The 23,363-nt window shown below is 52.2% G+C and overlaps 1 protein-coding gene across 14 annotated transcripts in view; it reads right to left on the bottom strand.

Annotated features, from left to right (window-relative positions):
• The window catches only part of JADE2 (jade family PHD finger 2), a 49,003-nt gene extending 35,044 nt beyond the window's left edge, over positions 1-13,959 (bottom strand). The window contains exons 1-4 of one of the 14 annotated variants that reach the window (XM_036898277.2): positions 12,151-12,471; positions 8,363-8,484; positions 3,502-3,559; positions 1,671-1,759 (exon numbers count right to left, since the gene is read on the bottom strand). In XM_036898277.2, the coding sequence (XP_036754172.2) occupies positions 1,671-1,759; positions 3,502-3,559; positions 8,363-8,422 (207 nt within the window). In that variant the 5' untranslated portion in view covers positions 8,423-8,484; positions 12,151-12,471. The other 13 variants (XM_036898285.2, XM_057490881.1, XM_057490882.1 and 10 more) reach the window with 13 other exon arrangements.
• Between the last annotated feature and the right edge of the window lie 9,404 nt (positions 13,960-23,363).

Genomic DNA, 23,363 nt, shown 5'->3' with positions numbered 1-23,363 from the left:
GGGGGAGTCTGGGAAAGGAGCCCTCCAGAACTTCCCCACCCTTCTCCAACCTGAACAGCCACTGAAAGCAGCAGGGGGCAGCTTCCTCATCTGCAAAATGGACAGGACAATTCCTGTCTCCTCAGACCAGGAAGGCACATAAAGGTGGCTATTATTTTACTAATTCAACCACATCAGTTGGGGAGCCCTGTGGGTCTCAAGACATGGGAGGGGAGTGGAGGGGTGGCCCTAGAGGCTCCCAGGGCCCTAGTGTACTCTACTTTCCAGCACATTCCATCCCCACTCAGCAGGGCTAGTCCAGGAAGGCACTAAGAGCCTCAACACAGCATCCTCCCATGCCCACCTCACCCCCTCATTCATTCAGGTCTCTACTGCATTCTTGAAGATACCGCCTTGATCTCCACGCACCCCCACGGAGCCCAGGGAGGACACTAGGTTGGGGGATGGGGGTGGAAAGCATCATATCTCAAAGGCCCTCCCCACCCGCCCACCCTCTGAAGGGAGACGTAGGGCAGGCCAGCGTGAGGAGGAGACAGGGCAGTCCTGGGCTGGCTACTGACTGTTTCACCGGGATTTCCCCTGTGGTGGGGGCAGGGAGAGGAGGGCGCCAGGCACAGGAAAAAACCCTCCCCCAGCCCCACGCCCAGGGCTCTGCCCCAGCACTCTGAGCCTTCCCACCACTGGCACTGCCAGCCCCAAGAACAGCAGGTCTTGCTATATAACCTCGTGATCCTCAGCTTCTCTATTCTAACACGACCAAGAACCCTGGACTAGCTTTAAGGTTTAAAAAATTAAAGTGCCCAGCCCAGCATCTGGCTCCCCTGTAGGCTGTAGAACAATGACTATCTAAAGGGCCAGATTCAAACCACCCGCTGCTCGGCACTCAGTGCTCTTGCAGCCAGCCCCACCTGTGCCCACTGCAATGCACTGAAGGTCTAGTAAGAGGGGGTGATGAGGCCCCGGGATGTGACTTTTCAGGGGATGCAGGAAGCAAGCTCCTGAGGTCTGCTGTCTACCCATCCCCACGCTCTTCTCCACAACTCCAGAAGCCATAAACACCGCTACCTGCTGCAAGAAACAGCCCAGGTCAAAGTTAAGGAAAGCTTACGTGCAGATGCATGTAAACAGGCATAATGAGCGGATGACTGGGCCTGACGGCTCTGAGGACTCCATCCTTCATCTTTAAGTCCAAATCCTGTCACCCTTGGCACAGCTTCCAAAATGTCCCGAATCCTACTGCTTCTCACTCCACTGCCGCCACTCAGCCACTATCGTTTCCACCCTGGACAACTGCAGGAGAACCCTCCCTGCCTCTACTCTTGCTCCCCACATTCCCTTCTCACAGCAGCCAGCGGGACCTTTTATTAAAACATCAGACCATGTCATTACCCTGAGTAAGATCCTTGAACAACTTCTCGTCTTGCTCAGATCTCTAGAAACATCCTTCCAATGCCTACAGGCTGTGAGAACTGGTATCTCCCCAGCCCCCAATTCATTCCATGGAGCCACGCTGGCCTCTCCGCTGGTCTCTCCGCAAAATGCCTGTGTCTTGGCCCAGAAAGCTCTTCCCACGCACAGCAGCACAGCTCACTCCCTCGCTTTCCACAGGCCCCTGCTCCTGTCACCTTCTACCTCTGCTCATCTTTTTCCAGGACACCTGTTCTACCCACCTCGGAGGGCTTCTTTTCGTTCTGCCGGGGCCAGCCCGACTTGGTGCTGCTGGGCAGTTTGGAGCATCTTGACGCGGATGTGGCGTGACCTGCAGAAAAGACACAGCCTGTTAGGGGCCCCTGGAAGGCCCGGAACACCAGCCACCCACGTCCAAGGATAGGAAGCCTGTAGGAGAAACTCTGACTCAAATGTTCTGGAGGTGGAGACCTCTGGGAGCACCTGTCTCTGCTCGGGGCCTCCTGGATGGTGAATGGGGACACAATGCTTCCTCCACTCACCAACCAGAAGGGAAGTGTCACCCTGGGCAGATGACTTAATCACTCTGAGCCTCAGTTTGCATTTTTATAAAGTGGGGACAAGAGATTAACTGCAAAGAGTTGTTGTGAGAATTAAATGCTATGACTATGAAGTCTTAGCACAGTCCCTGTCAGATAGCACTGCCTTGCTAAACATGAACTATTATTACCAGGGTCTAAGGCCCTTGCTGGACTTCAGGGCTGTGGCCTCTACTGCAAAGGGTCAGAGCAGCAGCCACGGGTGGGTACAGTGGCGGGGCCTGATGGGAAGGGAGTATACCTCAGCCTGGCGCAACTCTGATGCAGCTACAGGCCGAGCTGACCACCCTTGCAGGTGCCTGGCCCTCAAGGGTTCCTCTGCCTGCAATAAAGTTAGAAGCAGAGATGCAGTTCTTCTTGGCTCTACTGAGACAAGCCACAGGCAGTGTGGTTGTAAACAGAGAGCCGGCTGCTGTGCTCTCCTGCCACGGCACGGAAAGGCCGGCCGCCAGAGCCTCCCTGAGCAAACAGACCCTGAAGGCCAAGTAAACGAGACCTGGAGTTAGGCGAGGGGCTGGGGCCTGACCGGCCCTCCCACTCCATCAGTCCTCAGGCTCTTGGGGGCTGTGAAACTCGGGGACCTCTAGAAGGCCTTGGAGGGCTCCCTAGTCCCAGCTGCCCACATTGCGAAGAAACTGAGGTCTAGAGTTGGCAGGGTCTCCCCGGCAAGTCTCTTTTATAGCCGGGCCTCCGCCAGGGTGCACCACATGGGACCCTCCTGGCAGTGGGCTTTTCCTGTCTAGGGCAGAAGGAACTCCTTGCTCTGACCAGCTCATGCAGGCCCAGGGTCCTGAAGCATCTCACACAAGCTGCCTTCTAGTACCAGAGAAAAGCACTCAGCTTATGCTGGCCTCCTTTCTCTCCCTCAAGTTTCAGGAGGCTCCCTAAGCCCCATTCTCTCTTTGCCATGCCCCACCCCACAGACATCCAACTGACACACCCAGCCCGTATGCAAGTCTTCCTCTGAGATTCGACTGCCAAGATCCCATGAAGGTCAGACTCCTTCACTAACTTCTTTAGCAAACATTTACTGAACACCTATTATGTGCCTGAAACAGCAGTGAGCAAGCCAAGACCCATCTTACCAAGGAGCTTAACCACTGGTTAGGAAACGATACTTATCAGGTAATGACAAATTTGTTGTACAGAGCCCTCCAAGGGCCCTGATTCAACAAGAGGGCCAGAGAGAGGGACGCTTTCCTAGAAGCCAGGAGTGGCCTATGCAAAGGCCTAGAGGGGAGTTGATCAGTTCGGACCAGAGCAAAACATTTGGGGCTGAGACCTAGAGGGTAAAGGGGAGCACAGTGAAGGGGACTGCAGAGTCGTGGAGGCCATGGGGCTACGGAGACTTCCTCAGGAGCAAAGGGACCTGGCCTGAGTTATGCTTACATCAGCACTGAGAGCGGTGGGGCAGCCTCCCCCAGCCGGGGCCCAATGGGCCCCCGACAATTATTCAAATGCTTTCCCTGTAGGAGCCCTGCATGCAAGGCCTTACTGTCAGTGGTGTCAGAGTTGTCACTGCTGATGGAGTATTTCCGCCTCTTCTCTTCCATCTGCAACGAAAGGCAGGCCCCGTTATACTTGCAGGAGGCTTGGGAAATCCTCAGTCTCTCAGAAAACTGCCCAATAACCTACCTCCCCACACTCGCCCCACTACAGTGGCTCTGCCCTGGCCTTCTCCTCAGCCAGCTTCACCCTCTTCCCAACCATCAGGGATCCCAGGGTCCACATCTCTCACCTCCTGAGCCCAGAGCCTCACATGAGTAAGCGTCTAGTCAGGGGCCATACAGAGGGAGGGCAAGGGGGTCAGAGCCCCAGACCAAACAGTGACCAGGTCCTGCCCCACCCCAGCTCCCACTCAAGGCAACTCAGGCCCACCAGAGAATCCACCCCCACCTGCAAGTTGCAACTGGTGCCCTAGAGGGTGCTGAGGGGAGGGCACACGGAACAAGACTGATTCTTGCTGGGGACCCACGCTGTAGGAGTTTAGGGACAAGCCAGCCCAGATAGCCCCGAGGGCATGTCGTGAGAATGGTGGTCAAGGGCTGTGGTAAGGGAGCTGGGTTGCCCTCGTCCCCCCAATGTCCTTCTGCAGATAAAAGTGCAATCCAACTTTATCTAGACCCCAACATTGAACTTCGAGGTAAGGACAACTCTCCCACACTGAGCTCATTCCTCTACCCCCGCTCTCTTGGCCACCTCATGTTCCAACCGCCTGGTAAGCTGTGAGCTACTAGCTTCATTTACTGGGGTGGCTCAGGGCCGTGCCCTGCTAGTAACTGGCTGAACTGGGATTTAAATCCACAAGGTCTGATGCCTGGGTGCACACCGGAGCTGCATCTATCCCCACCACTTTCTCTAATCCTGCAGAGTCCTGTGTGGCAGCCTAATCTTGCCCCTCTTCGGGGGAGCACACAAAGGGCTTGTTAACTTGCCCTGGATGAACAGCTAGTCAATGGCCAAGTCCTAACGTAAGAACAGATCTGCGGCTCGGGGCCAGCTCTCTCCAGCATGTTCCTGTAAAGCTGGGATGCCATCTGCCGCATGCTGTGCTGCTGCACCCAAGTCTGCTCATGCTGAACCCTGGGGTTCCCTTTATCTTACTGCAGCTCTGCACAGAAAAGGAGCATTAGCTTTCCGAAGTGGGGTGTGACTACACAGACCCCTGAGCTGACCAGGACCCTCCTGTGTCCGCTATGACCTCAGCAGGAGCTTCTCTCCACCCCAGTGTCACCCAACAGCAGCATCAGGATGCCAGGAAGGTTCCTCGGGGCTGCCTGCCGCCAGCTTCACGGGGGCAGGCAAGGCGCTCTCCAGAGGGTGTAGGTGTGCAGGGGAAGCCTGGTGGCGCAAGCAGCACAGGGGCCCAGGAGACGGAGAGTGATGGCTACGAAGGCCAAGCACCGTGGGAGAGAAATGGGATGCCTCGGCACACCTTACTAAGCTCTCAGAAAAGCCCTTTGGTGCCGGTGGGCATGAGCCGCTTTCCCTTCTGCAGAGCTCAAAGGTGAAGTGACTTGCCCAAGATCTCAGTGCTTGTGAGAAATCTGACTCAGAAGACCACACTCTTGACCTCTAGACTTCTCTGACTCTGCGCGGCAGAGCACAAGCAGCTCAAGGGGCCCGGGTCACGGACTAGAAGAGGCAATAATGCTCCACCACCCACAGCCGCCATCCTTGCTGTTCTCTGAGGTCTGAACGTGACAAAGGTGACTTTGACAGAGCCCTGACTCTAGCCTACATCTTGCCAGCCCAGCCCTGTCATGGGTGGGCAAGAAAGGAGTAGGGGCTGAGGTGCTATAAATGCACCCACCTGTTTTCTCCTGCCATCCTGTACATGCACACCATCATTTCTCTTCACTTCCAGCAAGGAGGGCACTTTCAAGCCAGGGTCTCCCATAGCACAGAAGCAGCAGCTCTGAATTCAGGGGCACTGAGTTCAAATCCTAGCTCCAGCCCTTAATAGGCCAGGGACCTTGGGAAAGACTGCCTCCCCGAGGACACAGACTGGGTCTGGATTTTTATATAAATCTCCTGGACTTACAATGTTGGCAACTGACTCAAAAGTTTTAAAACACTTTGAAAAGGCCAAACTAAATACATCTGTGGGCCAGAATAAGCTGGGGAGAATAAATGAGCGCAGTATAAAACTAGTGCAGCGGACGGCTCTCCGTACAGGTGCTGGTTATTAACGCCATGGCAGCCTTGCTTGAGCCAGGTGGAGAGTCCTCCTGCTCGTGCCCACCGGAGGGGCTCCTCAGCGGGGCAGTGACCCTGTGGAGTAAGGAAGGCTCCTATAACAGGACCCCTTCACGGCCAACACCCATCTCATAATGCTGCTCCCCGCTGCCCGGAGACCAACAGGTGGCCTATCAGCATGCAGACCTGCATCCCACCTGCAGCCAGCTCCCCGGGGAACCTGCCGCCCTTGAAACATGCCAAAGTTCTACCGGGCAGGGTGTTATTAAGGGACATTTTGTGGTGGCTTAACTGGAATAATAACTAGGCTTCAGAGTGAAGCCACTGTTTTGTGAGTGAAGCTTCTTTCCTTTGAACCAACTCTGCCCAAGGGCCTCCTTGCCTAAGGTGAGCCTCCATGTCAGTGGGTAAGGAAGCTCTGAGTAGGGCCTGGGCTCCCCTGTGGGCGCAGCCCTTGATGCCTTGAAACTACCTCTCCAACCCAGCTAGAGGGGCAGGGAGCACTCCTTCACCAACGTGAAAATCCAGGGCTGCAAGTGCAGGGAGGGGCCGGGGTGCTAAGACTTGATCTTACCCTCTGGTTTCCTTTTCCGCTCCTTCCCAACGTCACCCAAAGCCAGGTCCATCCTAGATGAGTACTTCAGTGTCATCAGGCACTTGACTTTGGGGAAAGCAAGTGTTCCTGAAACCCTACTTACAAAGGAGACCCTGGGAAAGAAACAGTCCCCTGTTCCTTCCACTGGCACCAACCCATTTGTACTTCCCCCAGCATCCCCAGCACCAAGACACAGATAGGAGGCTGTCTTTCAGAGTGTGTGGCTGTCTTAAACTCCTCTCGATGCAGCAGCAGCCCACAGCCTCTCTGGGAGGCCTTCACCCCACAGCCAACCCTTGGCGGTTCCAGGGGGCTCTCCTTTCAGAACCCACCCACTGTCCTCCCCATCTCTACTGCTACGACACTGGTCCAAGACAGGCTCATCTCTTGCCTGAACTCTTTATTCCTCTCCTAGCTTCCACTCTTGCTCCCCCAGAATCCAGAATCCACACAGAGGCCAGAATGACCTTCAAAAAGCACAAATCAGATCATGTCATGCCCCTCTTTAAAATCTTTCAAAGGCTTCCTGCTCATCAAAGGATGAACCTCAAGTTCCTGACCACCAGCTCCTACATGATCTGGACCCTGCCTGCCTCACCATGTTCATTCCGACCACCATCCTCTCCTCTCCCCTCCCACTCTCCAGCCTCACCAGCCTTTCGTTTCCTGAAAAACATACCAAATATTCCAGGCTCCAAGGCCCGTGCACAGGCTGTGCGCTCTGCCTCTAACGGTCTATGCATGCCTGACTTCTCATCCAGATTTCAGCTTAAATGTCACAGAGGGCTACGCCAGGCACTTTATCTTCAAAAAGCCCACCACCCCATTATTCAACATTTTCAGAGCATCCATCACAATGTGTGTCTGTTGGTCCACTTGCCAAATGTCCTTCTCCTGGGGAATGCACATTTCATGAGAGTAAGGAGCGCGCCTGTCTGGATCCCTACCAGAGAGCCCAATGGCCCCCTCACATTGTACCCAGCACAAAACAGGGGCCTGGTATACATGGAGGGCCAAGTGTGCTCCTGTCTCCTCCCTCTAGAAGCGTAGAGACCACACAGCCCAGCTGGCCCGCCTGCGGCCTGCAGCAACAAACACCCCAGCCCAAGATTCTGTCCTGTTTTCACAGCCCGCCTTCCCTGACTTAACCTCACACATTTTCCAGGAGGCTTTATTTGGTTGGGCTCCTGGCTAATGATCAATGTCAACTCAGTAATAGGGCAGCAATTTGGTGGCAGACGTTTTCTTGGCAACACTAGCCACTGGTCTTAGCGGGGGCCTCAGGTCTGGTCTTGAAATACCAATGCCCATGCCAGCCCCCCTTTAAAGACCTCTTGGCAAATAAACTCAAATAAACACCCTGGGCCTCCATTAACGCCCTTCCATCTGACCCTGGGAACAGTGGGCCTTTCAGGCCAGCTACTGCAGCCCTCCCTGGGCAGTTAAAACACCCCATCCTGGCCTCCGGCCTCTCCTCTGGGGGCCACCAGGCCTGCCCTGCCCGCCACCACACACAGCAGGATCTCGTCTTCCTCCTTAAAAACGGGGTTTTTAAAGGCTTTCAAGCAGGCAATTTACCATTCCAGACACAATCTTTCAAAGAGAAACAAAAACTCTCCCTGTCTGAGGCAGACCGCTAAGACGTGTGTGTAATAAGATGCTAATACAATTTAATGATATTTCGGCTGGAAAACCTGTCCTCAGAGCCTCCTTGTGTCGGGAAGGCCAGACATTCAGAAAATAAGAGCTGCACACTTTTAAACCGTTTTAAACCGGGGTCAGAGCCCTACTCTTTCCTATCTCTCATTAACTTTAATACTTTCTCAGGAACAGTAATCACCATTATCAAAATGATTTTGTAGACACAGATTCTCAAACGTGCTTCTCCAACCATCAAGAAGCCCAGACTCTCCTGATACCCATTATTGCCCACACTTGCAATTCCCAGCACACCAGAGGGCACCCGGCTCCCCTAGAACATGTTGCCCACACCCACCCTCCAGACCCAGTTCTTGTGGGAGAATGAAAGGGGCTTTGTCTACTTCGTCCTTCAGCACCTCACCGTACTCTCCACCTCAGAGAGGGCAAAGCTCAGTCCGCTTGCTCCCAGATGTCTACCCATTGGCAACTGTAAGGTCTTTCTGATTCCTTCTTCAGAGAAGGGAGTTGGCTCTCTGGTCTAGCCTAAAGGGAAGAGATCAAAGGCCAAAGATGCATGTAGGCCCTCTCCAGGTCATTAATAAGATACCTAATCCTAATCAACTGCTTACCACATGCTTGGTGTTGGGCATAGTCTTTTTCATGCAGTAGATTGCTTAATCCATACACCCACCATGCAGTAGTTACTATTAACCCCACTTGCAGATGAAGAAACTAAGGCACAGAGGAGCTGTCACAGCTAGTGACTGCACAAGCCAGCTTGCAAATCTAAGGTATCCGACTCCAGGCGGTGTTACCCACCCACTGGCTATAGTGCACAGGCCTATAACCCCAGAACATGTCTGTGGTACTCCAGTTCCCTAGGGGTTGTCTGAGAACCTTTCTGGGTTCCTAAGCTTTGAGCCACATGGGTAGGGCCCTATGTGGAGGACAGGCCAAGCCAGTGGCACCCTTCTAAATGTGACCTGGCCTCCCCTAAGAGAACTTGAAGGGAGAACTGTCAGGCCCACAGCACACCTGCTGGATGAGTTGTGAAGAATTTGGACTGCAATTGTGACCTGGGTCTTGGGTATAAGACAACTTACCTTCCTGTTAACCTGAACACCGGTTAACCAGAACACCTTGCTCCAAACTTCAAGGATGTTGAAGGCAGTATCAAAGGTCTAACCTCAAGACTCGGGGTGCACCTGGGGGCTGGGGACTAGCAGTCCCACCTCACCCGTCAGTGAAAGTTAACTGGAGATTTCTGACAGGCTCTTGGATCCATGTTAGTGGCTGTTTAGCCAGGCAATTTAGGGAAAGGAAAAGCATTTGGATGGGAAATGTTTTGGAAACATCTGCTGCATCCCAAGCCCAAACAACTTTATCCTTAAACACTTCATCTCCAAAGTGCTGACGAGACCCTTGGCCAAACAGTTTCAAAACCAACATTTACTCGCTACAAGACCTACTGCCTGGAGCAAGGACTTCCCTCTGTGAGGCATTTGCTGTGGAACCAAATGCTTTTTCACTCTAAACAACAGCCAACAGCACTTGGGACACTGAGACTGCTCCAGATCAAACAAACATCCCCCCCCCACTACCATGCAAACTTTCTCAATAAATTATTCGCCCACTTCAGATCAAAGCTTGTTTTGCAGCCTCTGACCTAAAAAGCAAATAGCATCTCTTAAACATGAAAGATCTCCTTCCTGCCTGGGTCGACTTTATTACTCATTCCTTCCCTTTACAGTTATTCTGTTGTTATTTTCCTCCTCCTCTTGTTAGAGGCTCTGCGAGTCCCAGCCCGCCTGAGGAAGAAGGGACAGGAGGGAGGGATGGTGCATTCACTTGTGGCCTTCAGGTGAGAGAGGAGGGTGGGAAGAAGCCAGCACCCTGGGAACCCAGGAAACAGGGCCAGGTCCTGTTAGCAGCTCCCTGCCAGGCCCTTTTGCCAAATGTCCTACTGGGAATCTTACCAGTTAAGGGAGGAAGTTAATGCTACCGCGGGAGGAGGAGCTGGACGGCACTACCACCACCTGGCCCAGGACTCTGTTTGCAAAGATAAACGTTAAGAGGACGTCCTGACAGACTGTCTGGGCTCAAACCTGAGGGCTCCTCCCCCTTCCAACAAAGGCAAGGCCGCAGGCCAGTCGGGCCCACTCTGCCTCTCCGCCGTCACCTGCGGCACTGCTCTGAACGCAATCATGATGACCCCTGCCAACTCAGCCCCCGGATAAAACTTTGTGCCTCGGAATCCCGCAGTGGATGAGCGTGGGGTGCAAAGCACAGGGGCAAATTTTGAATCCGCAGAGACCAGAGTCGCCGGGTGCAGTTCGCCTTGGCACGCGGCAAAGGGAAACACAGCTTTTCGCACCCCCACCAACCCGGGGCAGGAGACCGGCGACCAAGGTGGTTAAAAAAAAAAAAACTGTCCCGGCCCGCAGCAGAGGCTGAAGGGATTGCAAGGAGTGCTGCGCGCGCCTCCAGCCTGCCCCTGGAGGCAGTCCGCGGGACGGCAGGCAGGAGGCGCGCCGGCGTGATTCCGACCGCGGGAGCCGGGGGGAGGAGCCGGAGGCGGCTGCCGCGGGATTCGACCCCAGCGAAGGAAGCGCAGGAGGCGGTTCGGGCAGGGGGCGGTGCCAGGTGGACTAGACGCCGGGGGCGGGGGGTGTGGGGAGGTGTTAAGGTGCTGCGGGTTAGGGTAGCCGAGCCCTTTGGGAGGTGGGCAGCCGTGTGTGGTGGGGAACTGGGTGGGACGGGGGCTGTCCTGGGCCTCTAGAAGCTACAGGGAAGCCTTCCCGCCTGTCTCGCAGGCATCCCCGTCTTTGGATATAACAATTATGAATCTTGGCCTGGAGAAGAGGGTGTCTCAGAGCCCAGGGATAGGCGGGAAGGGACTGGGGGAAGGCACAAGTCTGCACCCAGGGGGGGAGGAAGCGGCCGGGAGCTGCTCCGTAGGCGCAGGCGAGTGGGTGGGAAGGAGGGAGGAGAGAGAGGGAGGGAGGAAGGAGGTGAGGCCAGGAAGATGCCACTGCCGGGGGCGGGGCGAGGCCGGGGATCGAGAGAGGGACTACCGCGGTGCTTGGTGGGGGCGGGGGCCGCAATCTCACTCATTTGGCGGTCAGGTGTGCAGGTCCCAGGCTGGGGCCGCCACTTGCCTACATCTTCCCTGTACCACTCAGGGCGTAGGGGCGGAGACGGAGGGCAGGGGACTGCAGAACCGTACCCGGAGCGGGACGCGAACCGGCAGACTTGGGAGAAGGTAAACAAGGGCCACGCCCCCTACCGTCGCCCCGCAGGCGCGCACCCGCCGCTCCGGCCGCCGCCAGTACATTTCCACTCTCCCGGCCCTTCTCGCCTGCCGGACTCCTGCACAGCCCCGGAGCGGGGGTGGGGGTGAGGGCTGCCCGCGACCCCAGCCCGCGCTCCCCGCGCTGGGGCTGCACACCCTGCATACTCACCTGTAAAGAGTGTCCCCCGCCCGTCCAAAACACAGTTTAATTTGTGCAGAACCTTCGCGCACGAGAGCCGAACATGCTGCCCCCGCGTGCAGCACCCGCGTGCACCCAAGCCGGAGAGGAGGCGACAGGGCGGAGACCGTGGCCCCCGGAAGGTGTCTGGGACCGGACCGGCTGCACGTGAGCCCATCGCGGGGTCATGTGCACCAGCTCAGCCCGGTTCGGCGCCCGGACGTGCTGCGTATCAACAAAATGAAACTCGGGGCGACAGGAAAGCAGATAGCTGCTCCGACTCCTCCGAACCCCTGTCCCCGGCCACGCTACCTGTCCGCACCGGTCTCGCCGCAGCCCCTTCGCTCGGCCGGAGCTCGCCGGGCAAGTTGCAGCCCCGGCGCGCCCCCGCCCGCCCGCGCCCCCATCGCCGGCCCGGGGGCGCTTTGCCGCAGTCATTAATAAAGAAGGTCGCCAAGCTCACCCTTTCAAAAGTTGTTGTTGCATGCGTCCCTCTCAGCTTCCCCGCAATGTACTCTTTAACAGGACTGACCAACATGCGCAATCTCTCTCCCCTGTGCTGTGCATCCACCCCCACCCCCCCCCCGCGCTGGCTTCCTAGAACAGGCAGCCAGCAGGAGAGAGAGGGAGCGAGCAAGAGAGCCAGCGAGGGAGCGAGAAGCGCTGGCAGATTTGTTGCAAAAATACAAAATAACGCCGTGGAGATGCGCAGGGCCCATCACCGGGGGCTGGATCTTACCTTCCTCTGCGGTGCCTTTACGAGGGGCGCTGCCCTCGGCTACGCGCCGCGGCAAGGGCCAGCGCGGGAAGGATGCTCCCGAAACCCGGAGCTCCTGGGGCCGGTGCAGGCGGGCGGGGGGCGCGCATCCATCCGGGGTCGCGGCGAGGGAGGCGGCCGGGCCAGCGGCGTCCTCGGCCCCGCACCCCTGCCGGGGACGGTCAGCCCGCGGTACCCAAGTCCTTGCCGCTAGGAGTGGGCGCAAAGTAACTCCATGGACGCTGCTCACCCCCCCTCCCAAAATATAGCCTCCAACTGCGATGGCCGCGGTCGACACCATTCACCAAACCCCCTGTGTATGTTTCTGTTTCTTTTTAAACCAAGACTTCCTTGTGATCTCTTTTGAAAAAAAAAATGTGGTGGGGTGGGGGTGGGGGAAGAGAGGGAGGGGGAGTAGCCACTTTTTTCTTATTCACTCGGATCTCCACTCCTGACACCCCCCGTCGCCCGCCCCACCCCCCGCCCAGTTGTTTGGCTTCAGCAGCGGGTCCAGGTAACGTCGCAGGCCTCCAGTGGGGGAGGGTGCCCCGCCGGGCTGCCCGCCTGCCTGCACCTCGGGCTTGGGCTCCCCATGGGCTCTGGGGCGCCCCCAGCCCGCCCTGTCCCTAGGGCCGGGCCCGAGCGGCGGCTGCGTCCGTGCAAGTCCCATCAGGTCTGCACACACTTCACACACTCACACACATACCCCGCCCCTCCACTCTCTCACACTTTCTGCTCACACCCCGCCCCCTTCGCTCCCCAGACCCGGGCAGCGCCCCCCGCAACCTTTAGAAAAAAAAAAAAGCAAGCTTATACTTAAAAAAATCTTTTGGCGCCATATTAATGACGTACTTAAAATTTGCCATTTCTCCCTGCGTCAAAAAGACGTTTCTTTGCAAATAACAGCCTGAAGGCGACATTCACGGAGGGAACGAGGTTTGCACCGAGCACCCCGCCTCCCGGGGCTTCAGCGCTGGAAGACCCTCGCCCTAGGCCCTGCTTCTGAGTCGCTGGCTTAAAAATGCGAATCAAATAAATCGCGTGGCGTTTTGCAGCGCCAGAAGTAAGCAGAAAGTGCTGGCAGGAGCGGAGGGGAGGGGCACGCGCGAGTCTGGGGGAGGGGGCGCGGCCCTCCTCCCCCACCACAGCAGATGGAAAGTCACATCCCGGGCGGGGGAAACTTGAAATTGTGGGCGACCTCAAGAAAAGAGGGGTGGTCCGTAGAGAGGGTCCCTCCGGGGCTCGTCGCCCCCTCCCCCAGCCTGGGTTCCTCCAGACGCCCAGCTCAGCCCCGCATTTCCGGGCGGTGGGGAACGCAGTGATGGGTGGGTGGGGGCTGCACGTCCTGGCCCCACTAGGAGTTTGCCCCGGGGTGTCCCCTTCCCCCTCGTTCGTCCTCCCCACTTCCCCTAAAGGGTTAAAAGACGAGGGGGCAACTTCGAAAGGCTGGCACTTGGCGAGGAAGCGGGCGCCCCTCTCCCCACCCTTCGCCGCCTCGCCCCTCCTCCTCCGGCTCCACTTCCCGACTTGACCTTGTGGTGCACAAACAGTGCGCTCGGATCCTCGCAGTTTCTGGAAGAAAAGCTTGCGCTCGCCAGGCGGGCGGGCTGTTGGGCGGCTCGCGGGCGGTGGCGGGGCCTTGGGTCCGTTCCCGGAGCCGCGGGCCACACCCACCCAACCCGCTGCGCCCGCCGCGCTCACCTTCTCTCGAGGAAGGAGCAGGGCTGGCCTCCTGGATGGGGAGGAGTTGGAGGGGGGGGAGCTGCAGACTTCTCTGGATGCTCCCAGCTGGGCGGGGGGCGGCGGTGGTGGTGATGGTGATGATGGTCTGGTCTCAGGCGGGGTTTGAAGGGGGAGAACTGGGAGCCTGGACCAACATTCCCAAAACATCATTGGCAACTTTTTCTGCCTCCTCCCTTTTGGCTGCCCCTCCAAAAGATGATCCAATAATTTTTTTCAGCTCACCTTTGGCTTTGAAGGCACGTGGGTGAGTTGTGAACTGGGACAGGAACCGCCTTCTCCAAGACTGAAGGTTGTTTATTCTTTTTTTCCCCTCCACCTCCTTCCGTGGAAAAATAAATATCAGTTTACATAAGATGACATTTATGTGACAATTAAGGTTCCCCGATGGAATGTTGTGAACACACTTGCTTATAGGAGAAATAAATCTAATAGTAAACAAACTAATAATAAGCAAAAATCCTCCGACAGGGCGGATTGTCGACACAACAAAGAGGGAGATGATGAATGCTGAAATAAGCACATTTTGCAACCAGAAAGAAATATGAGCTCAAAGGGAGTCACTACAACATTTCTCTTCCTTGGCCTTCATTCACAAAGTCTGGGGAGGCTTGTCTGGTAAGATTGGAGGGCTACCTATAAACTCTCAGTTATATCTGGCTGTAGCTCTTTGGTCAGTTGGTATGATTTGTCCAAGCCCAAACTCAGTGCCTGAAAATATGTCCGAGGCTGTGAGCACGTAACAAAATGGTTAAATGCCTGGATTCTAATCCTGGCTCTGCCATTCAGAAGCTGCTTGATATATGGGCAAGTGAATTAACTTCTTTGTGTCTTTCTTTCCCTTTTCTGTAGAATGGGATGGTTGGAGGGTTTCTGAGATCACGTGTTCACACGCACATATATGTATATGTGTACATTTACATGCTGTATGTGTAAAGCAGGGCCTGGCTCAGAGTGTACAGTGCACATTACCACTTTCCCTGGTGCCTGCATTTTGGAAAGGTGCATGAAAGCTGGTAACACTTAAAAACTAGGAGACAATGATTTATCTGTCTTATCCTCTTGAGGACATATACAAGATCTTCCAGTGTGGGCAAAAAGGAAAAACCTGTGATAGATGGTGGATTTCATGGTCAAGGTCCAGATGGCAGTGTCAGTCACACATCTGAGGTGGGAGTGGAGGCACCAGTTTACAATGGCATATTCTGGTTGGATCTAATTTCAGAAGATTTAAATGCGGAAGGGGAGTGCGCAGTCTCTTCCTCTTAGCCATCAGGATTCCATAAACCTTGGCAAGCAGTTATAAATGACCTAGAGAGATGGAAGAGAGAGGGGTGACCATTTATAGAGTACCTGCTCTGTGCTGTGCACTGTGTGAGCCGTCTCATTTTATCCTCACAAAAACCCATCTTACCTATTCAGAAAGGTTTAGTAACTTCCCAACAGTCACACAGCTAGCAAGTGGTGAGAGGACTGGTACCTAGTCCCACAGCCCCTGATTGGCTTTACGTTTTCCATTTTACCACACTGCCAGCAATCTATTTAGTATTACTGATTTGATTGGAGATGGGGGCCTGATTGCTATACTGCGAAGAAAAAATTTTATGAGCAGCAGTTTGCCTCCAAGGCGGTTCCTTGAGTTTGGGTGGGACCTAAGTACCCTCAAGAGTCCTTACAAGATACTTCCTGTTCAGGACTGGAAGCTCCATCATAATCCTTGGGTTCCCACAGCTTTCTGCCACTGTCTAGGGTTAATCTTAAAAATGTTTCCAGAATGAAAGCAATAAAGCCAATTGTAACTACTTAATCATATTAAAAGTCTTGCAAATCACTCATTAACTTTTTTGCAGAAAAAAAATGAGAAGCAGAATTCTTGGAGACAGTAATCATTCCTTTTTTTTCCACGAATATTTTATTGAGTGCCTCCTGTGGTATTCTAGGTGCTGGGGACACAGCACAAACATGACAGACAAAAATGCCTCCTCTCGTGGAACTCACTTTCTGATGGAAGGGGATACACAATTTTTTTTTTTAACTAAAAAAGGATATGTGAAGGTGAGTCAGTGCTATGGAAAGAAATTAAGTAGGAAAGGGAGATAGGGACTGTGGAGATGCAATTTAAATAGAGTCCTCAGGGAAAAGCTCCCCGAGAAGGTGGCGTTTGAATCATAGGATGCAAAGGAATGGGCTGTAAGGCTCTATGGGAGAAGAGCTTTCTAAGCCTTGGGTTAGGCATCCCCTCCAGAGGTCTGTGGGTAGAATTTAGGGGATCTTGATCTTATGTGGGGAAAAAATTCTATCTTTATTTTCACTAATCACACTTTAGCCTGTTCTTCAATTATGAATGCAGACAGCAAATCATAGTGATATTAGCAGCACCTGTGACATTGTTGCTACTAGAAATCAGATATTTTCCTATCGCATTACAGTCATTGCAAATATCTTAAAATATTACGCTCAACACCACTTCAAAATTATGCTGTGAGCTCTTGTAATTTAATGAATTAATAAGAAACACACATATTACTATATATTTCACATTTTAAAATATTTTGAGAGTTGTATTTCAATGTAATTGGTTTTCTTTATCATTTATGAAACTTATTATATGGATTTAAAGATATTATACTCAGGAGTCCACAGGCATCACAGATGGCCAAAGGCACACACACAAAAGGTTAAGAACTACCATCTCTATAGAGAGACCAGCAAATGCAAAGGCTCTGAGGCAGGAATGTGTTTAATATGTACATGTACGAGGAAGAGTATAGGGCATTGTGAGGAATTTGGCTTGTGCTAGGAGTAATATGGAAGGTTTTGAGCAAAAAAGTGACATGATCTGACACTGGATTTTACAAGTTACTCTGCTGTCAGATGTAGGGCAGACAAAGGGGACAGGCGAAAGCAAGATCAGTTAGGAGGTCACTGTAATAAACAGGTGAGAGATGATTTTAACTAAGACTAGAGCACTAGTAGTGGCAGTGGTCAGATTCTGTATATATTTTAAGGATAGTTCTAACAGGATTTGTTGATTGGGTGTGAGAAAACAAGAGGTCAAGGATGACGGCAAGAATTTTGCCTAGAATCAATGGAAAGATTGATTTCCATTGGGAATTGCCATTAACCAAGATGGGGAAACTGCGGAAGGAGTAGGTTTTGGGGGAGGATAAAGAGCTCAGTTTAGACCTGTCAAGCTTGGATGCCCTTTAGACGTCCAAGTGCAGCCATCCTGCAGGCAGCTAGAAATGGCAGATTCAGCTCAGGGACAAGGTGTGGGCTGAAGACATCACTTAAGAGTGGTCAGCAGGTGAATGGTATTTAAAGCTATAGTGCTATTTGAGATCACTAAGGAAGTGAGAATAGATAAAGAAGAGGCTCAAGGATGGTGCCCTTGGGCACTGAAAGGATAAGAGGTCTGGAAGAGGTATCTGCAGGATGTTGCTAAAAAGAAGTATCCAGACATTTCTCCAAAAAAAGAGATACAAATGGCCAGTAAGCACATGAAGACATGCTTGACATCATTAATCAGTAGGGAAATGCAAATCAGAACTACATTGGGTACCACCTCATGCCCATTAGGATGGCTACTATTAAAAAAACAGAAAATAGCAAATGTTGGCAAGGATATGGGGAAATTAGAATCTTTTGCTCTTTTGGTGGGAATGTAAAATGGTGCAACCATGTGGAAAACAGTATAGGCATTCCTCAAAAAATTAAAAATAGAATTACCATATGATCCAGCAATTCCATTTCTGGGCATATACACAAAAGAATTGAAAACAGGATCTTGAAGAGATATTTGTGCACTCATGTTCACAGCAGCATTATTCACAATAGCCAAAATGTGAAAGCAACCCAAATGTGGTATATACATAGAATGGAATATTATTCATCTTTAAAAAGGAAGGAAATTCTGCAATATGCTACAACATCGATGAATCTTGAGGTCCTTATGCTCAGTGAGATAAGCCAGTTACAAAAAGACAAATACTGTGTGATTCCTCTTACATGAGATATCTAGAGTGGTGGAATTCGTAGAGACAGAAAATAGAAAGGTGGTTGCCAGGGGCTGGCAGGGGACTAGGGAGTTACTGTTTAATGGTTACAGTTTCAGTTTTGCAAGTTGACAGAGTTCTAGAGATGGATGGTGCTGGCAGTTGCACAACAATGTGAATGTAGTTAATATCACTGAACTATGTACTTAAAATGGTTAAGACAGTAAAATGTCTATTTTGTGTATTGTACCACAATTTTTAAAAATTGGGAAAAAAATGTAAAAAAGCAGCAGCGGTATCCAGAGAGAGAAGGAATGTCCCAGAAGTCAAACGAAGAGTTTCATGAGAGAGGAAAGCCCAATGTCCAAAGCTGCCAAGGGGTCAGGTGACATAAGGACTGACAATTGATCATCAGGTTCAGCCATTTCGAGGTCACTGGTGGTCTTGACAAGGGCCGTGGCAGTGGAGTGGCAGGAGCAGAAGTTTGAGCGGGTTCAAAAGAGAGTGGGAAAGTTTATAGCTGTTACAGCTTGTTCCAAGATTCTGCCTGAAAATGAGATGTCCTCTATCTATGTATGTTAGTAGAGATGGACAATCATGTATCCGTAAAATTCAATTCAAACGACTATTATTGAGGATCTTCAGGTGCCAGGCGTGATAAAGGATGCTACAGATACTGAGAGAAATGAAGCACATTCATTGCCTTACAAGATTTCCCAAGAGTTCATAATCTGGCAAACTTTGTGGACACGCAAAATACACACAAAGTGATACATATGGCTAAATACACACAGTCAGCCTGGGCATCAATTTTTCCCGTGTAATATGCAATATGGTTAAAACTGGGTTCCAGATTCAGGCAGTCTTGGGTCTGAGTCCTGTCTCCACCGTTCACCAGCTCTGTGACTTTGTATGAGTCAGTTAATCTCTCTGTGCCTCAGTTTCCTCCTCTGTAAATTTCCAAACTTTAATGTGCCTTCTATGCTTGTTAAAAATGCAGATTTCTGGGGCACATCCCCCAAAGGTTTTAAATGGGCGGGTCTTGATGCCCTTGGCCTTGAACTACACTTTGTGAAACACTGTGTGTTTATCCACGTGGTACAAAGCACTGGCCTGGCACTCAGTGATTGCTCATTAGACAACAGCTTTTCTTCCAGAGGTCCTTATTGGGAACACAAATTCTTTCTAATAACTCAAAATCTACATCCAGAAACAGAGATCCAGCATACCCTAAGCACCCTAAATTGAGAAAATGGCATGAGAATCATTCAATATTTATTCATCAAATATTTATTGAATGCCTACTATGTCCTAGACAGTATTCAAGGGCTGGAGACACAGATACTATCTGACTCAATAATTTCTCTGAGTCATCAAGGTAGGCAGAAACCCCAATGGTAGTTAGCCATGTTCTCTAACAGCCAACCTCTGTGCCAGGTAAGAAGTCCTATGTTCATTCCCTAACTGCTTAAGGCAGTAGTTGTCTAATGTTAACATGCACATGAATCACTTGGGATCTTGTCCAAGGGCATATTTGGAGTCATTAGGTCTGGGGTGGGGCCTGAGAGTCTGCACCCAGTATACTGATGCTGCTGGTCCACAGATCACACTTGAAGGAGCACGGGTTTAGAGGTTTAGGAAAATTGGATCACAACACTTACCCTAACATTAAAATTCCTGGAGAATTCCTGGGAATCCTAAATAAAAAAATGAAATCTGGGAAGATTGCACAGATACAGGTGAGGTTTGCTCACACTTTATCTGCCTCCTCTGTGTCTGGAATCCAATTCTTACCCTTCCGCATATAGTCAGTGATGTTAGGTGGCCTCATCTAAGGGAGGGTAGACATTCATTCTGTTGGTCACTCAGTAAATATTTCCTGGCTGCCTACTCTGTGCCAAACCCTGGGCAAAGCACATTATTTGGCCCTTAAGAGAGGGTGATTCCAGCAGCTTCTGCCTTGTAGGTTCCAGGCAGGGCCTGCAGGTGGGATTTGGGGGAGAGTAAAAGCACCTCAGGGCTGTGTCTATGCCTGAAGACACTGCCCTAGCAAAATCCAGCCTTGGCTCTTTCTGGGATGCACTACAAATGCATGCCTGGGAGAGGCACCCCGCTGGAGTCTTTGCTAGCTGGCTTGGAGATGGTACTGACCAGCCCCAGAGATGTCTGGGTGATGTGCCAGCCAGGCCACCTGTCCCTTCTTAGACTCTCAGACCCATCCCAGTGGCCACAGATGGCAGAAGGCAAAGAAGAACCCTGGGGCCTCCAAACACCTCCCCAGAAACTGTTAGCAGGCGGTAACTCCAGCCAAGTCAGGAGCCAGCTTGACCAGCATCAAAGTGTGAGACGCCCCACTTAGAGCTGAGGGGCTTGGCCCAGTCCAGAAACCACCAAGAACCAAAGGCACTGGCTCCAAGTCAAGTTGAACAGTGTAAGTAAAACCTTTCACCTTTTCCCACAGTTTCTCATAAATCTAAGCAAATTTTCCCCCATCTAGCAGTCTTATAAAGACCTTTCCCATTCATTTACTGATGGGTTTATAGCCATGCTGGAGGTAATGTGGTTTTATTAGAAATAGCATGCATTTAGCAAGCCCCTATAGAAACAAGGCTCCATCTCAGGGCAGTGAGGTCCAGGTCTTCACTATTTAGGAAGACAACTCCTTAGCATATACAGGATAGTCAAGGTAAAACAAGCCCTCTTGGGAGACTATTGGGTAGAATGGTCAAGAGAGTTTCTTGAGGAGGACCTGGAGATGGACCTGCATTTAAATTAGGCAGTTCAGATGAGATGGGAGGGTGGAGGAGGTTCCAGAGACATGGGTGGGGTCTGAACATGACACTGATGACTGTATACAAATACTAATGACTGTATACAGACACTAACTTCAAGAAGTCCTTGGGTTCTTCCTGAAGAGGGAAATGCCCTTTGTACAGGAAAATAAACTGGTAAGCTGTCTGAGGGTGAACCATGTTGGAAGGAGTAGATGAGAGCATCTAGTCTACTTGCAGGATCTACCCCAAGGAGCCCCTCAGAGAGATTGTTCAAAGCATCATTACAGTGTTGGTAACAGTGAAAAACTGGAAATAGCTTGAATGTCCATCACTAGCGTACTGGCTAAATAAACACGGTGCAAAAAGAAGGCAACAAAAAAAGAAGAACTGTGTGGTTTTTGTGTGTCTGGTGTAGAAAGAGCCCTCATAAAAGTGTTAAGTGAAAAACAAGTTTCAGGATATATAAATATCACTATATTGTACACCTGGAAAAAAAATCATTGTAATGTGTACAATATGATGATCTCATTTGCATTAAAAAATACCTACAAAAGTCTTTAGTTTTATCTGAACACAGACACACAGGTATATGCAATTCCATAGAAAAAACAAAGCATGTGGAAAGATACTCATCAAACTGATGACCAGTTGTTGGTGTTGGAGTGTATGGAGTGAGGCTGGGAAGGGGTGAGGGGTTGGGGTGGGGCCCGTGCCGATGGAGAGGAAGTCAGCCCTATGGTTGTTGGGGGAGCCCCACGAAGCCCTTTGCATTTGAGCAGTGCTGGTTGCCCCTCAGGTGCTTAGGATTCTCCAGGGCAGACGCATCACTGGGGTGGACAGACGTAGTCCCTTGGCCCAGTGATGGGCTGGAGTGCAGTCCTGGCAGCAGGGGCAAGAAGCCTGCCCTCTGCTCTAGCCTCAGTTCTGACCCCTGTTTGACCCTCTCTAGGCCCTACCATCAGGGTCTCTCTGGGCTTCCTCTGCTGGCCCAGCCTCAGATTCTAAGCCCATTCCAGAACCTTCCCATGGAGTTTGAAAAGCCTCACTTGGCTTTTGGCCTGGTGGGACTTGGGCATGGGCCAGGCTGGGACTGGGAAATAGTGCAGGAAAAGATAAGTTTCTGAGTAAGCACAGCCTCCTGGAGGAGCCCCTTCCTCTGGCAGGTGGGGTACCATTTCTTCTCAATACACTTGGCTTGAGGATATGTGGCCCAGCACTGCTTCTTAGGGAGCAATTGTGGGGAAAATTCATTACCTAATGGGCTCTGAATAGTTTAAAAAGTCCATTGCGTGAGGACTCCTGGCTGGGTGTGAACAGCGGAGGCTGCTCGAGGCCAGGGCCTGGGCTCTGGGCCTGCAGGATGTCGTGTGAGCTGTGCACAGGTGTAGATCAATTCTGTATACTATTCCTATGGTTGCTCTGGGCTGGCTTCAGGTTGCAGAGTGTGTTAGATGAGGTGCCTGCCCTGAGGGCACCACAGGATGAGGGAAGGGTATCCATTGCATTTGGACGGGGGCAAGTATGTGGATAGGATCAAGGCTTAGTGTGGAACCAGAAGCAGAAGACCGGATGGCCCCGAGATGCCTTGCCCCAGTAGCGGGTTCATTGATGGTGTCCTGCTCTTGACCAGCCTCCCACTGCGGAGAAGTGTTCTCGGGCGCAAGGTAGTGGCCTTGGGAGCCTCCCGCAGGCACTAGTGAGCAGGCTGAGCCTCCCTCAGGGCTACGGACAAAGTGTCTAGTGAGTCTTGGGTGGCCTTGGGCTGCAGCTCTGGTGGGTGGCAAGCTGCTTCCAAATATGCTGGCTCTCCAGCCAGTGCCCTGGGGAGAGAGACTTGGACAGGAACTGGCGCCGGCTGCCTGTGCAAGGGAGACGCTTGGAAACAAGGTGGCTCTCGTGGAGCCAATCCCCAGCCAGACCAGCTCCAGGCAGATTGTCCACCTAATACAGCTCCTCTAAAGGAGTTCTCAGAAGAAGGAGATTACCCCGGCACCCAGCTGGGCAAGCGAGTCAGAATCCTGGTGGTGGGGTGGGGAGAGGGAAGGGAGATGGTGCTGGGCAGTGGCGGCTTCCCTGGAGAGCCTCTGCCGTTGGACAACTAGCTCCTTATCTCCCTGACCCTCAGCTGCTCTCAAACTTAAGGAAAGGCAAGCAGCTCTTAGATGTCCAGTCCTCTGGCTGGCCAAGCTGGGGAGGGTATGCCCACGGAAGAGCGGGCACCATCCTTGCCCTGGGAGACCTCACAGCCCAGGTGGGGAGATTCCTAGACTGGAAATAAGGAGAGGTAGGTCGTGAGTCAGTCCCGAAGTGTGTCTGCTTTGGCCCGGTGTGAGTGAGAGAGAGAGAGAGAGAGAGAGTGTGTGTGTGTGTGTGTGTGTGTGTGTGTGTGTGTGTGTGTGTGTGTGTTGAGGTGGGAAGCCTGGAAGGATCCACTATGTGAGGGCAGAGAGAAGAGGAGGGTGTGCATGTGCTTTCATGTACATGAGTACATTTGTGTGCACCCGCGTGCATATGTGTGTACACTTCGTGTAGCATGTACCCACATATGCCTGATGTCACATCTCTGGAGTCCCCATCTTCTCTGCTATTTACCCAGACAACCTAAAAACAATTTCCATTTGACTTTAGGATTTGTTAATTGATGCATAACAATTGTTAATTGATGCTTGCCCATCAGATACACTTT

The sequence above is a fragment of the Manis pentadactyla genome, chromosome 13 (assembly GCF_030020395.1).
Source record: "Manis pentadactyla isolate mManPen7 chromosome 13, mManPen7.hap1, whole genome shotgun sequence".
NCBI lineage: Eukaryota > Metazoa > Chordata > Mammalia > Pholidota > Manidae > Manis > Manis pentadactyla.
The sequence above is the reverse complement of the archived record's forward strand: the minus strand, read 5'-3'. Positions and strand labels throughout refer to the sequence as shown.